At 44.5% G+C, this 16,210-nt stretch overlaps 1 protein-coding gene across 10 annotated transcripts in view; it reads left to right on the top strand.

Moving 5' to 3' along the window:
• Positions 1-11,102: 11,102 nt before the first annotated feature.
• Positions 11,103-16,210, top strand: part of LCORL (ligand dependent nuclear receptor corepressor like) — a 179,003-nt gene continuing 173,895 nt past the window's right edge. For 8 of the 10 annotated variants that reach the window (XM_057726706.1, XM_057726710.1, XM_057726704.1 and 5 more), the window contains exon 1: positions 11,103-11,498. In XM_057726706.1, the coding sequence (XP_057582689.1) occupies positions 11,357-11,498 (142 nt within the window). In that variant the 5' untranslated portion in view covers positions 11,103-11,356. The remainder of the gene's footprint in view (positions 11,499-16,210) is intronic. The other 2 variants (XM_057726699.1, XM_057726700.1) reach the window with 2 other exon arrangements.

Genomic DNA, 16,210 nt, shown 5'->3' with positions numbered 1-16,210 from the left:
AACAGTCAATTCCATAGGAAGTGAATAAACTGAGGATAGGAGAGGGAATGGTCTTCAGGGGAAAATTAAGATCTGATTTCTAAAAGCAAGGCCTACAAATAGTGTGCAAAAAACCACTACAGATATATGTCATCATGGGAGCAAACTGTGTGACTTATCCTTGAAGCCCAGAGCCTAACGTTGCACTTGAAAAACATTAGATGCTCAAGATGATTATTGAGTTTTCATGTGTGGGGTATTGCTTTCTGACTAAAAGATATATTTTATGATAAGGTCTATATCTTAAGTATTGACACTTTTAAATTAAATTACCCAGTGTATACAAATGCAAGTTGTTTAAGATATTTCTGAGAAAAATGAACAGTATTTTTTAGCTGCATGTAAATTCTAATCATACTAAATTTGCAAAATAAAATTCTGTCACATTTTTTATATATACTGCAGTTTTGTTTGAACTGAGAAAATCATGTAAAATCCATCCCAAAGTAGTTGACATTTTGGAAGGCTTTTTATTTTATTTTATTTTATTTTTTTATCTTTCTTAAAGAGTGCTTGGAAACCAATGCTTTAAAAGAAAATGCTGCTTCGCAATAAGTTTTACATAATCCTCAAGGTGCCAAAATAAACCCTTGGATCAAGGGATTCATAATAGAAAAAGAGCCTGCTTTTTAAATGTACAAAAAAGCACATCTGAAGATTTATCCTCAAAAGCGAGTATGTGTAAATCAGACTTCTCTGAGGAATAAAGGTGTGCCAGCCGACCTTCTATCTTAGCAACTGAGATTCCCCCAATAACATGCTGCAACTACGTCATTAGCTGCATGTGGGTAATTTGATTCTTCTCACTCTTTCTATTCCTTGTAGAACCTATCTGGGCAGCTATTTAATAGTACCAGGCCAAATTCCTTCTTCACTTCTTCCTGCCAAGTAGTACCGTAATTGTCATCAAGATGTGATCATCTCTATCACATTGCTTTAACTCATGCTGAATAAAAGCACCACAGCCATTTGCCATTTTATGTCAGCCCTCATTCCTGAAAAGTAGAAAATATGTGAGCACTTCTTTTCATTCCCTTTTCAAAATCATAAGACCGTGAATTCATGAACGTTGTCCTATTTGACGCGTTGTACTATTTGATTGGAGGGAGAAAGGTGATTAGAATGGAAAGAGAAGGTTTTTAAGAGAGGAAGTTGGTTGGCGGGGGGAAAGAATAAAGACTTTACTTAATAAAATGTAAAAGCTTTCACAGTTCAGAAATGCTTTGTCCAATAGGGTAGCCTCCATCCACATGTGGCTAATCTGAGCTGAAATGTGCTGCGAGTGTGAAATACACACGGAATCCCAAAGAGTACAGAAAAAAGAATGCAAAGTATCTCATTAAAACACTTATATGGATTACATGTTGATGTGGGTAACGCTGTAGACATGTTGGATTAAATAAAATATGTTTTTGAAATGAATTTCACTTTTACTTTTTAAATATGGCTTCGAGAAAATTTAAAGCTGTGTGCGTGGCTTACAGTTGAGTCTCCCATTATATTTCTATGGAACAGAGCTGGTCTACAATTTACCAATTTGTGTGCCAAGAAGTCAGAAAGGTCAGAGATGAGGTATAAGGAGATGCAAAGTCATATTTAGCAAGCAATCTCAATGCTATTTCCTGTTTTGAAAGGCTCATTTGGAGGAATGCTCATCTCTCTAACAGAGATCAGGGAAAAGTAGATGAATGTTTTTCAATAAAGTAGCTATTTGGTTTTGCCTGTCTGGATATCTACATTCCCTTTCTCTGGTAATAGTGCCCTTTAAGGAACTCTCTCTCCCTGACTTTGAGTCTGTGTGGTTTGGATGAGGCTGACCCATGGTTCTAGAGTTGGTCATGTGACCCAGGCCTAACTAATCAGAATATTTTATTCCCCTGGCCACAATAATTGGCTCAAGAAGTCGATAAAAGCGGTCAACTTTGAATAAGCTGTGTATTTTGGAGTAACTAATAAAAAAGAGGTGTTGCTAATCTGGGGGTTTAGGTCTATAACTACTAGTGGTTACCTTGGCCGAGCACATGGGGAGATCGGACCTAAGGATGGAAACAACCAAGAGGAAAGCAGTGGTAAAAGACAGAAGCAGATTATTTTTGAATATCTGGATTCATTCTATGACTAAAGGTATCACCCGGAATTTTTCAGAATCTTAATAAATTCCCTACTTTCATCAAACAAATTTCAATTTAATTTATGTTTTTCAGAAATCTGACTAATATAAAGGGATTAGTAAATGATTAATAACATGCATTCACAAAATTCCATAAGCATTCACAGAGGTTTATCTGTGTTCAAGGAACTGTCAGGTGGAGGAAGGCGCGAAGTCATCGTCATCATTATTATTATTACATTATTGATCCATCCATTCATTCATTCACCTATCGATCCATACGGTAAGATCCTCTTCCAAGCCAGGCACTGTAATAGACACTGGAGAAGCAAAGCAGCATCCTGAAAAGGAATACATGGGAAGTAAATGTTTTGAGACCTTGCAAGCTATAAATATCTACCCTATTCCCATAATTGACTGATAGGTCAAGAGATTTTAGAATTCTAGATTGGAGGTCATTTTTAGTTATAATTTTGAAGGTTGTCCATTGTCACATGCTGAGAAGTCTTACTATTCTGATTCCTTATTCATTGTACACGGACTACCTTTTCTCTCTAGAAGGTTTTAGGATTGTCTCATTATTCCTGGGATCCTGAAATTTCATGATTATATGTCTTAGAGTGAAACCACTTAATCTAGAGGCTCATTTCCCACAGTTCTGGGAACTTTTATCATCTCTTTGATGATACCCTCCCTTCAGTTTGTCTATAATCTCTTTCTGGAACTCAGGTTGGTCAGATATTGGACTTCCCAGATTGATCTTGAAATTTTCACATCTTCTATTGCCTGTTCCTATATTTTTCTTTTTTGTTTTTTTTGGGTGCTATCTTGAAGAAATTCTCTGTCTTCACCTCTCAACACTTCTATGGAATTTTGTCTTAATTTCATCTGAAATATTTTTAATTTCCAAGAGCTCTTTCCTGATTCCTCATCAGCCTGTTCCCATAGTATCTTGTTTCAAAGTAATTCTTGTTCTCATGATGCAATATCTTCTCTTATCTCTTTGAGGATGCTAATTATAATCATTTGGAAGCTTTCTTCTATTCTCTGCATTGTCTCTGTTCTACTCTGAATTCCTTTTATCTGCTTGTTTTGGTCTCTGTCTTCCAAGTTGGATATTTTCCTCAAATATCTAAGGACTCTTAGCAGCCAATGCACGTTTATGAGCGAAACCCTTAAACATTTTTTGGATGCTCTGTGTAAATGGGTGAGCCTTATGACTGGTGGGCTTTACTGAAGTGTGATCAAGCAGAAGGCCAGCTTTACATTAAGGAAATATTCAAATGGCAGCATCTATAAGTATTTTCTGTGAGAAAGATCGCCAATTTCCTGCTAACAGGTGTAACTGGTTATGGGTGTTCTAGGAGCAAGTTGGGGGAAACATGGCAAGATTTTACTTAATAATCTGTGTTCAGTCTGCAACTTTAGCCCCTCCCTCTACTACACTTGATGTCCTCACATCCATAATCTTTCTGGTCCAATTTCTCTAAAGAGTGAATGTCCAGTCTCTTGTAGGAGCTGGGATAAAAAGGCCTGGCTGCACACGCATGGTCGAGGAAGAGACTAGAGGAGGAGGTGATTCTCAGCACTCCTTACACGCTCTTTCAACCAATTCCCAGGCTTTTTAGCCAGCTTCTCACTTCTACCTCTCTCTTGCGATTCTTCCGTTTCCTGAGAACAATGGAGAAACAGAGACTGGGGGAGACCAATGATATTCTAAAGAGTTTCTGAGTTTTATATTTAGATTTCTTTTTCTTTCAAGCTTCTGGTTTCAAGCTTAATGACTTTAGTGTATCTTAGTAAGATCAGGTGATTTCGCCTATTAAATTTGAAGGTCTACAATAGAATAATGTTAGACTATTCTTTTCCTTCTACTGTTGCATAAGTGATTATTAGTTATAATTTAAATCTTATTATAATTTAAATCATCAAATATTATATAATTTTGACATTGACTACTACGTTAAAAGGCACTAAAGTTTTATCAACTTCATATTTTAATTCATATCTCTTCTTTATAAGGGGAAATCATAGTATAATTTAATTGCTTTCTTTTCTATGTTTATTTCACACCTATTCTTTAGGTGGATATTAATATGCACTACTGCCATATTTCACTGGTTAAATAAACCTTCTTTATAGTAATATTTTAAAATAAACTTCAATCCACTGGATTTTACTTCAGAGCTTTATTGCTGGGTCTGTTTACCATGAAATATTAGTATTTTGTACTGTTTTTATATCAAGATACATAAATATTTTCTATATGTTGAAGTTGAGGACTCCATCCTAGCTCTTGTCAACAGCACGCAAAGGTTTTCTCAGACTCATAGGCTGCTCCCGTTTCTGCTCCCTACGGCATCTTAGCAGGTACAGTGATTTGCTTTATTCACACAAGACACTGTGGTTTATTTTGCATGAGGAGTTTCAACACACTGAAAGGCCAAATGATTATTTCTTGGTTTGAAACATAACTTCTGTAAAATGCAAACATGCCACCCCCTTCTGTCACTGTCTTGACATGAGGTGAAAAATAAGTTTGGATTTATGAATGGATCTTGAGAATGTTGGTGGGGGTGAAAGAAGTCCTATATCTTTCATGTTTTCTTTCAAAAACCCCAATTTGTTAACCTTTTATTTCAACTTAACAAAAGTCTCTTTGGTGCCAACTAAGTGTAGAATACAGGTCTAAAGAAATGATGAATACCCTGGCCTTGACTTCACAATCAACATGGTGATAGGGCGGAATAATAAGATATATCCACAAATAATTATAATACATGGAAGAATACGATAAAAACCCATGAGAAAAAGTACACATGACGTGTTTTCAGAGCACAGAAAGGAGTCTCGGACAAGCTCCCTGAGAGCAGACAGCATGGAAACATCAGAAGGCAGGCAGCAAAAGCCCCAGTTTGGCCGAATGATATATGAAACACTGGGGGACCATACTCTTGTGTTTGTGTCCCTCTGTTCCCTCAAATAATCAGGGGTCCCTCATGAAAATCACAGAAAGTCCAGGTTCCTCAATTTCTGACTTTTTACAAGGCAACATTATCACCTCCTTTTCTGCTTCCCAGTGTAAAGCAGTCATTAAATGTGGAAAGACAAATTCAAATTCCAGTTCCATCACTAACTAGCTGAGTGATGTGGGGCAAGAACTTTTCTGGGCCAATCTATAATTCCTTCTCTGCGATATGTGGATGTTAATAACAGTACTTATTGCACAGGCTTATGGGAAAGGTTAAATGAGTTAACAGCATATGTACATGCTCAAAAACTCATGGCTATTATTATTGCAAAAAAGTCAAGATTAGGAATCAGGAAATCTGATCTTTAGTTTGGGTACTACTGCTTATAAGCTGTGTAATCTACATAAATTGCTTATTCTCTCTCGGCCTCAGTATCCCTATCTGAAAAAGTAGGGGATTGACCTAGGCAACCTCTACTCTCCCTAAACTGTAATAGACTAGGGGCTATAGGTGACATTTTTATTTGACTTTGATACTGAACTATGCAATTGGATTAAACTGCCACCATTAAGCATGCAATACATTGAAATTTTATCAAAAGGCTGAAAAATGAAAGTGATAACAATGAGGGAGGCTGGGGAAGTGACTTCAAGTGCACACGAAAAGACTACTGATGGATCGGATCCTAGTAACATCGCCCGGATGTAAGAGAAAATGCATGGTAAATTCATTTAATTCAGATGCCAAGTTCAAAGCTGTATGATTTTGTAAGAAAAAAAGAAAAGAAAAGAAAACATGCTCATCCTAATTTCACTATTGGTTATCCTGATGGTTTAAGGACTGAGTCTTCCTCATACAGAGAAAACGGCATCCAACTATGAGGTATTTAAATATGCAGAGGTTACAGGGTGTCATAGTAATCTTTTAAAATGTATTCAAACATACCCAGTGGTTGAGCTAAACAAAGAACATGGAGAAGAAAAATCTGAGATACTTGCCTGAGGTAAGTGACAATACTGAGCCAACCACCACAACCATGTTTATGTACACGAAAGGCAGTCTAGGGACAGGAAGCAGACCTCACAGTACATGTACACTAGGGACAGTGTGGGGACGGGAAGCAGACATCACAGTATACGAAATGCAATGCATCATCGTTATATTTCTGCTCCTTCGATTTTTATTCCCTCCTTTGGAATCTTATTATTGTTCTCTACAAAATGCACAAAAAAAGATGTTGATAAGATTTGGAAATGTGTCAAGACAAAATCACCCATCTACTTAACTAATTATTTAACTACAGTATTGCAATTAAATGCACCAGCATGTATATCTGAGGTAACGGTGTCCTTAGAGTCCAAACTCCCCCAAGAAAAAAATACTGAAAAGTCTTTGGCTCATAGACATGGATGAATCTAAGATGTCTGCATAAAGCTTAGCATAACATGATTATGTGGCTGATCAGAAATTTTCTGGAAGGGGCTATGTAACATGTCCTAATAGTTGGTTGATCACATTTGTCTTCGATTTTTATATCTCTGATTGGTGCAGTGAATTATAGCTCAGAACTAAAGGAAATATAGTAAAGTGTGATATTTTTAAAGCAGCTAATAAAGTTTACTCAAAAAATGGCTTCTCAGAATTATGAGTTGTAGTTAAGGCATCTAATAGCTATGCCTTATATTCCCAAATATCTAATTCATACAAAAATGTTTATATTTTATTAAATTATAAACTGTGTATTATTTTTATGTTATATGTTAATAATTCATTACCGAATAGGTATTTTACAATCTTACAATTGGGTTGTTTATTTTTGTTGCAAAGTAAAAGAATAGCTTTCATTTCTGGTTAGTATCTCAAAAAGCATTTCTTGTCATATACCTCTGTGATTTTACATTTCTTTACTACAGAAACATGGGTATTTCAAACTACTCCAATTTATTTGTATGTTTATATCATATTCTCCTAAAATGTACTCCAGATTGGGAATTGACTGCTAGGTGATCACATAAATTAAGAAATGTAATTTTTTTCCCAGCAGTTTATGTGTATACTTGATACTCTATAGATGTGCTTATAAGCTTTAGTGGATAATAGTGAACTTGGATGGATATTTATAGTGGGTTGATTGAAGTAATGACCTTAATTTGGTGATACCTTTCTGTACCCATGCCATTAGTTAGTATCCTCCCGCTCAGATTTTGGGCTTGGTCATGCGATTTGCCTTGTTTAACAGGAGAGTAGCAAGCAAACATAACGCAAGCAACGACTTGAAAAGTACATACACATTAGTGCTTATCCTCTTGTTGTGCTTTATATGCTGCCACCAAATAAATAAGTTCTAGCTAGTCTCTGGATAATGAGATGCATGGCTCAGTCATTCCTTTTACCCCAGCAAACAGGGAGCCAAACTCCAGAGCAGAGTGAGGCCATCCTAGATTGCACAGCCTCCAGCATTAGAAATCCCAGTCAAAACCAGCAGAGCCTCACCAGATGAGCAGAACTGCCCATTTGACCCATAGACTTTTGAGCGATAAAAAATGATTGTTCTTTTAAGCTACTAAGCTATAGATTGGTTTGTTACAGAGCAATGAACCAATGATAGAGTATCTTCAGAAATAAACAGAACAAAAACATCTTTCCAAAGAACATTAACATTTCATATCATGTATCTTAAAATTCCTTTGTGAGTAACTAGATTTTCAGTGTAGGAGACAATCTTGGATATGACCCCCTCTCTATCCTTGGCTTTATAGATACCCCTAACATTTATCAAATCAATCAATAAACATTAGGCATCAACTAGGTGCCTGGAACAGCACTAGATGCTGAAAATACATAGGTGAATCAGCCAGACGCCTATCACTACGTTCACTGAACTCACATGAAAGTCAGGTTATTGGATTGTTACAACATACTCTGTGATACTTGCCATGCAAAAGTCTTTGCTCTTCACAGTCAAGCTGCATTCCAGAGTTACCTCTCTTTGCGTACTTCACTGTATTTGGTCATGATCTTCCCCTTCTCCCAGAAGCTCTATAGATATGATATTCATTAGTTCTGTTCATTAATACTTCTCTTTCCCCTACTTTTGGGGGAACATGGTAGCACTGCACTTCCCTCATGCAGTAGACTGAAACGTGGGCACAAATTACTTCTTTCCCTCTTTCCATACCCCTTTGCAATGTGTCTTGCAGCTCTTCCCGTTAAGCGGTAGGATCTATTTCCCATATTGTCACTGGGCTTGGCCATGTGATTTACTTTAGCCAATGGACCTAGAACAAACGTGACTCAAGCCGAAACTTAAAAACTGCCTGTGCATTGGGGCTTGCTCTCTTGCTGCTCTTAGAACCCTGTGACTGCCACCGCGTGAACAAGCCAAGGCTCGCCCCCGATGATGAGGGATACCTGAACTGACGGCTCTGTCCTCCCAGCTGACAGCTCACCCTCAGAAACAGGGCTGCCTTGTTGACAAAGCAGCTTTTCACGAACACCTGAGTGAGCCCAGGCCAGGCCAGAAGCACTGTCTGGCCGAGCCTGACACAAATTGCCATTCCATAGAATCGTGAACGAAACAAACAGTGGATGGGATAAGCTTTTAAGTTTTGAGGTAGTTTGCCACGCCCTCAAAGCTATCTGATGCGTCACTCCTTTGAAGTCAGGCATAGCCATATGATTTGCTTCACCCGGTGAAATATTTCATCTCTGGCAGGTCTGTAAGAGCTGGACTGTGCTTTGACATCTTCCTTCTCTTGTCACGCTGGCGGTGGAACTTCCAGATGGTGGCCCCATAAACACGGGTCCCTGAGTCGACACAGAACAGCTCTCCCTCCCCTCCCCAATACCGATTTTTGGAGAACATATAGTTTAACCAAGAAATAAATCTTTGTATTAAACCTCTGAGGTTTTGGGTTTCTGTTACTGGAGCATAACCCAGGCCATTCCGACTAATGTAGAATTTGGTACCCAGAAGGAAGTACAGTTATGATAGAAAATCTGAAATATTTGTTATGACTTAGAAGTTCAGTGGGTGGTGGTAAGGAAACTGTTGTTAGAGGCTGGAAAGTTGGCAATCCATGCTGGCTGTGGTAAAATATTTGCGGAAACTATCCACGCATGCCTCCCATTCTTCCCCTTTCTAAACTGAAATGTTTACCACGGTTATTCTGTTCCTGTACCACCACTGTTTGTTGAGAGAGAGAGGGAGGGGGAGAGAGAGAGAGAATGTAAGCAGGGAGGATAGATACTTTGTCTCTTCAGGTCTTTATAACGAGAAGTTTTTTTTTTTCTTGTTCTGATACAGGGACTCCCAAGCATCACCCAGAGATGCCGGACTTTGAGATTAATGCCATTACTGAATAGAACTTCTGGACTGTTTCACTTGTGATAGGAATGAATGTATATTGTAGCGTAAGGAGAGTGATCTGTAAATTGGCGACTAGAAGGATGAATTGCAGTAATCATTGGTGCTGTTCACCAGTAAAGCTGGGTTAATTCACCTTCCGGGCGAATGGTAGGATTACACTTTCCTTCTCCCTTGAAGAGAGCACGCCCATATGATTTGCCTTTGTCAATGAAATGCGAGTGAAATTGACTTTTTACCACTTTCAGAAAGAACTTGCTTGCCGTTCCTCTTCCTTTTGCCCATCATGCAAGTGGGGAAGTTCCAGAGACTGGTTGGAGCCTCCCTAAGCCATCTGGTTGCTCGGTGAGAATCTCATGCAGTGAGATCTCCCAACCCTCTCCCTTCCTTCTACCAGAGATGACCACACAGAGGAGCAGGAAATAACTTTTGTTGTTGTTTTTAAGCCACTAAGCTTTTGGATCCTTTCTTCCTGCACCGTAACCTAGCCCATCCTAACCAATGCAGCGCACTGACAAAGGAAAGCTCCAGAGGCTGATCATCTTCGCAATCACAACACCAGCAGAATCCACAACTGAAACCATCCACTGAGAACTCCAAAAGGACCTCCACTAGTTACTTCACCTGCTTCTCCAGGTGCGCCCATTCTGGAAAAGATTATGAGATTTCAAACTTTTTAAAAAATTTTTTTGCAAATTTAAAACCCCGTCTTCACTGCTGAGGAGGTAAGGACGAGCAAGGACGACTTTCTCGTGGAAACGAAACCAGAAGCGCATAAGGCAGGATACGCCACGAAGCGGGGGGTGGGCGGGCACGGAACGCAGGAGGCACAGGAGTCTCCACGAAGCGCTAGAACCCGTCCCCCACCGCCCCGCACCCACGGCCCCCGTAACGCAGCGCTCCTGTCAGCGCGGCGGGCGTGCAGCGGCGGGCCGGCGCCCGCACACGGGGACGCGCGCACAGCCGGCGGGACGCGCCCCCGGGCGCACGCCTGAGCCCGGGCGCTCTCCCCGAGGGGCCCCCGGCGCGCCCGAAGCCTCGGCCCCGCAGGCGTCGCCCGCACATCCCGGCCCGCGAGCGGCCCCTGCGCTCCACCAAGGCCCCCGCTGTCCCAGACGGCGGCGGCGGGTACGTCGGACGCGGCGGGAAGACGCGCTCGCTCCTTCGCGGCACCGACGAGGCGGCCGGGGTCCCCGGAGGCGCCAGCGCTCAGAGCGCGAGGCGCAGCCCAGCCTCCGAGACCCCGGCCGCCCTTCCGCCGCGGGCCCCGGAACCGTCCCGGCGGCCGGGTCGGGCCCCGCGGCGCGCGGTCCTGGGCGCTGGACCCGCCCGCGGCTCGGCGCCGCCGAGTCGGACGCCGGGCTGGGAGCCCGAGGGCGCGGAAACGCGCACACGCCCGCGGGACTACGAGGACCGGCAGGCCCCGCGCCGCGGCGCAAAGGGGCCTGGGAAGTGAAGTCTCCGCGCGCCGCGCGTCGCGTCGCCGAGGCAGAAGGGAGCGCCGCCGTCCGTTCCCCTGGCACGCGGGTCCCCGGCGGGGCGCCGAGCCTCTCGCTCCCGCTCAGGGCGTCCGCGGGCGGCGGCGGCGCGGCCCGCTGGAGGAGACGCCGGGGGGCGGGGAGAGCGCCGGCGATGGGGAGGCGGGGTCGGCGGGAGCCGCGGGCCGCCGCCTCCCCGCCGCGCGGCGCGCCCCCCCCTCCCCCGAGGGAGCGCGGGGTGGGGAGGGCCGGGCCGAGGGGCGGCCGCGTGACACGTGTCAATCAAGCTCTCCGGGGGGCGCGCGCGGCGGGGCCCGCGCCGAGGGCCCGCGCCCCTGCCTCGTGCCTGCGCCGCCCGTATGTAAATGAGGGCGCGTGACGCGGGACGCAGATGGACAAGGGAAGGGAGAGAATGGCCGCTGCCGCCGCCGCCGCCGCCGCCGCTCCGTGCCGCAGCCCGCGGTGCGCGGCGGAGAGGAGAGGGTTCCGGCGGGAGCTCGACTCCTGGCGCCACCGCCTCATGCACTGTGTAGGTAAGAGAGCCGCGGGCCGGCGCCCGGCCCCGCGCGGCGACGGCCGCCGCAGCCCGCGGAGTTTGTGGCGGCGGGTCCAGTGGGACCTCCCGTTCGGGTCGCTTCCGTGGGCGAGCGCGGCGCGGGCGGCGGCGGCAGCGGCCCGGCGCTCGCCTTTTGTCTGCGCTCCTCGCCCGGCGCGGGCCGCGCTCCGGCCCCTCCTCGGCTGCCCGGGAGCGGGGAGCCCGGACCCGCTCGCCGCGCCCCCGGGGAAACGGCCGGCTCGCGCCGTCCCCGCGGCCCCCCGGCCGCTGGCCGTGCTCCCCGTCCTGTCGGCGGGCCGGCGCCCGGGCGGAGGGCGGCCGGCGGGCAGAGCCGGCGGGAGGGCGGGCCGGTCCGCGCCCCCGCCGGGCGCACACACACCCCCTTCTGCCGCCGCGGCCGGGCGCCCGGGGACGGCGGCCCGCGCGACCCCCGGAGCTGGCGGGGCGGCTGGGCCGCGGGGGGCGAGGGGCGGCGGGGGCGGCGCCCGAGGGGCGGGGGCGCCCGGCGCTGCCCTCTCGCGCGCGGCGGCGCGGTGTGTGCCCCTTTAAGGAGGAGCCGCTCGAGCGCTGACGGTTGGGATTTGAAGTTTTTCCTCCCCCTTCGGCAGCCGGACGGAGGGGGTGTCGCCATGGCGACGGCACCCCCGCGCCCCTCCTCCGCGCGGGCGCCCCGACGGCTCGGGTCCGCTCCCCCGTGCGGTGGGGCAGCCACCCTGGCCCCGGCGCGCCCGGCGCGCCCGCCGCCTCCCATCCCGGCTGCCCTGCCGTTTCGTCTTCCGTGTCGGTGGGGTCGGAAGCGCTTCGCTCCCAACTTCTGGGCTCCGGGCTGTTTTGCGCGCGGCTCGCGGGTGGCGGGAGGCGCGGGGACCGCCTGCCGCCGCCGCCGCCGTCTGGGCGAGTGAGACGCGTGCGCGGAGCTGCTGTCCGGCAGCTCGGGTGGGTGGGCGCCGCGGGGACGGGACGGCACGGGACGCGCGTTTGTCCCGGGAGGCGCGGCGGCGGCGGCGGGGTGAGAGCGGGCGGCCGCCCGCGCGCCCCGCGCTGTCCCCGTCGGCGCGGGCGCCACCTCGCGGCCCTCTCCCCGCCCTCGCGGGCTCCGGGCCGGCGCCGGAGGGTCTTGCCCGCGGCGGCCGGAGGCAGGGAGGGCGCGGCGCGGGGCGCTGGCGCAGCTTCAGCTCGGGGGCGCGCGCCGAGGAGGGGCGCTGGCGCGGCGTCTCCGCGGCCGGCGTCGCAGCCTCGCCACGGCGCGTTGTCCTTACCTGAGGGGCCGTTCCGGGCGGTCGCTGCGGTCCCACACCCGGAGTGGCTTCATCTCCTCGAAAGCAGGGGTGACGCGCCCGCTCGGTCGGCTGTGAGCGCTTGGAGCGCAGGGCCGCCAGGGTGCCCTGCGTGCGGGACGGGCCCGCGGGCAGGTGGCCGCCCCGACGGCCTGTGTGAAAGCGCTGCGTCTGCTCGGGCGGACGCCGGCGGGGGAGCGTGTTTTGCCGAGGCGCACCGTGACTCGACGGGGTCTTTGAACAATTTGTGTATCTTGGAATACTTTGGCTTTTTCTCTTCTCTCATCTTGCTGGTTTAGATGCATCGAGTACGGCTTTGTCTCACGAAAATATACGTGCCTTTGGAAAGTAGTCACGTTTTAATTAAACACAGAATTCGTTGGATTTGATGGAAGGAGGCAAATAAGATATTTTTCTGTCTTACCTATTTGGATACTCAAGTAGGATTGGAAGGCGTTGAAAACTGAGTTAATGCTGTGTGTCTAACGCGCACTGTCTGTGTTACATTTTAAACATGATATACACTTGTTCGGTAGTTGAAAGGAAATCTTTTCCTGAGCTCTATGTTTGAGAATTATTTCCCACAGTCCCAGTCCTAGTCGGGAGACCTAGGAAGATCCATCTCACACTTTGTTTTTATTGTGGTTTTTATTTTTTATTTAATTAATTTTTTATTACGATTGTTTTTAAAATAAGCAATGAAATTCTCTTCAGCAGGATATACTCTGGTTGATTGGTTTTTTTCAGTAGCGTGTATGTGAAGCGCCTATTTATAGTGTGAGTTGGGATTAAATGTATTTCGTATAATTATTTTAAGTTACCTTTTGCTATTACTTGGTAAACGTATTTGCAGAAAAGCTGTATTCTTTCTACTTTGCATGTGTGTATGTGTGTGGATATATATGTGTACTTCTGTACTGAATATTCAGTGCTCTCATTGCTTGAAATTATAAAATATTCTTTCTGCCTTTGGGAAAGAAAATGATCCACAAGTTTTATTTTTAAATGAGATATGGAAATTGTAAGTAGCATTTCAGGGCCGAACAGCAGATTAGTACTGAGCCAGTAGTGAAGTTTTAAAATCTTAGTTCTTATCCTGCATCTTTAAAATAATCTCATTCATTTTTTAAATAACATATATAACTAGTCTAATTTTATGGGCGAAAAATTTCATTTTACTTGTCGTAACTGCGTGTAGTTAGCTAAGATGTTTAACTTTTTTTTTTTTTTAAGATGTTTAACTCTTGATATGGAAAATGATGTTTACCTTTCTCTATTTGTGGAACTGATCTCTTTAGGTTAGATTTATGACTACTCCGTGATTTAATCCTGGTTTTTCTTTGTTTATAATTGAAGAATTGTCCTATAAGCTCTGTGTCCCAATTAATAGCTTTATTTCCAGTGTGGTGCTTTTTACAGTTTGATTTTTTTCTGTAATTATCCTATACTATGCTATACTTTTGAGTATGTTCTAACATGTTTGAGTACTTGTTGGATATAATAAATAGTATGTTAGTACTCAGCATGGTGTTGAGTGATAACAGATATAGTCCTGGATTTTATGGAATATATAATTAGCATCTGATAAGTCATAACATTTAAAGCAAAGTCAAGTCTAGGATAAAAGAAATGCATTAGTATGTTTTTAAACGTTATCAGGACTTGTATAGTCTATTAGGATATATGATCTGGGAAATAAGGCAGGTTTTTTGTTTTAACTTTTAATTTTGATATAATTTTGAACTTACAAGAGAAGTTGGAAGAATAGTACAAGGAACTCCTCTATACCCTTACCGACATTCACCAGTTGTACTACATTTTGCAGTATTTGCTTTATCATTCTTGCCTTATATCTATCTACATGTTTTATTTTTTTTTCCTGAACGATTTGAGGGTAATTTGGAGACATGATGCCTCTTTACCCCTAAATTCTTCAGTTATATTTCCTAAAACCAAGGACATTGTCTTGCCTCACCACAGTACAGTTATTAAAACCAGAAAATACAATATTGACATACTACTAATGAATTCATAATCCATATTCAGATTTTATCTATTTTACTTTATAAGCTTTATCCCCCGGCCAAGATCATACATTGCATTTGGTTGTCACATCTCTTTAGTCTCTTCAAATCTGGAACACATCCTCAGCCTTTCTTGTATTTCTTGACCTTGACATTTTTGAAAAGTACAGGACAGTTATTTTGTAGAATGTCCCTCAGTTTGAATTTGTCTGTTGTTTCCTCATGGTTAGATTGGTTATGCATTTTTGGTAAGAATATCTCTGAAGAGATGTTCTGTCCTTCTTAATACATCGTATCTTGAGGTTCATGATGTTGGTTTGTCTCAGTGTTGGTAATGGTAGCTTTGAAAATTTTGTTAATGTGGTATTTTCCATATTTCTCACTGAAAGTTACCATTTGTCCTTTTATAATTCATATGTAATTTGTGGGAAAATACTTTGAGGAACAGGATATTTACATAGTCTCATCAAAACTTTACCCATAGGTTTTAACATCCATTCATGCTTTTTCTAGCCTTATCATTCTGTAGCTAGTAGTTGATATTCTCTTATAAAGCAGTATATCCCATCTCCTCCTTTATTTATTTTGTTAGTTATTTTCACCAGTATGAACTCATGGATTCTTATTTTATTCAGTCATTAAATCCATTACTGTCATTATTTTGATTTCCAAATTGTCCCAGGTTTGGCCATTTGGAAGCCTCATCAAGCTGGTTACAGTGTTTTTTGACAAATCCCATGTCTCCATGTCTCCCCAACCCCTTCCTGCCCAGTGATTAACTTTGAGCACTTCTTTCCTGTCCAAACAAGATATTCCAGGTTCGTCTTGTACTTTACCTGTCCCAGCCCTGGCATCAGCTGTTTTTCCAAGGAGCCTTCCATTCTTTTTAGTGGAAAATGGATTTAGATACCAAAATCTGAACAGGAGGTGTCAGGGCTATTTTTAAGCTTTATTTTTCTCATATAGAAGTTAATGATCAGTGTAACTCATTTGCCTAAGGTTGCAGCAATAAAACAATGAAGATTTGATTAGAATCATTATATAAACTCCAGTGTCTTTCCAACATACCAAATATATTATTTAAAATTTTCTAGTAGCTACAGTAAAAAAGCATGTTTGATTTAGCCTAGTATATTAAAAATATTTTAACATTAATCCGTATCAAATTGTTGAGTTAGTTTGCATTCCTTTTAAAATATTAAGTCTTTGAAATCAGTTATTATCCCGTATCTCAGTTTGGACTGGCTGCATTTCAGGTGTTACTAGCCTCATGTGGCAAATGGCTACCACATTGGACAGCACAGTTTTATAGTGTAGTAACTCCAGCCAAGTCTTGATTACCTTGGTAACACTTATTTCAAATCTGTTGATACTAACCAAACTGGATA

This window comes from Hippopotamus amphibius, chromosome 3 (assembly GCF_030028045.1).
Source record: "Hippopotamus amphibius kiboko isolate mHipAmp2 chromosome 3, mHipAmp2.hap2, whole genome shotgun sequence".
Classification (NCBI taxonomy): Eukaryota; Metazoa; Chordata; class Mammalia; order Artiodactyla; family Hippopotamidae; genus Hippopotamus; species Hippopotamus amphibius.
The sequence above is the reverse complement of the archived record's forward strand: the minus strand, read 5'-3'. Positions and strand labels throughout refer to the sequence as shown.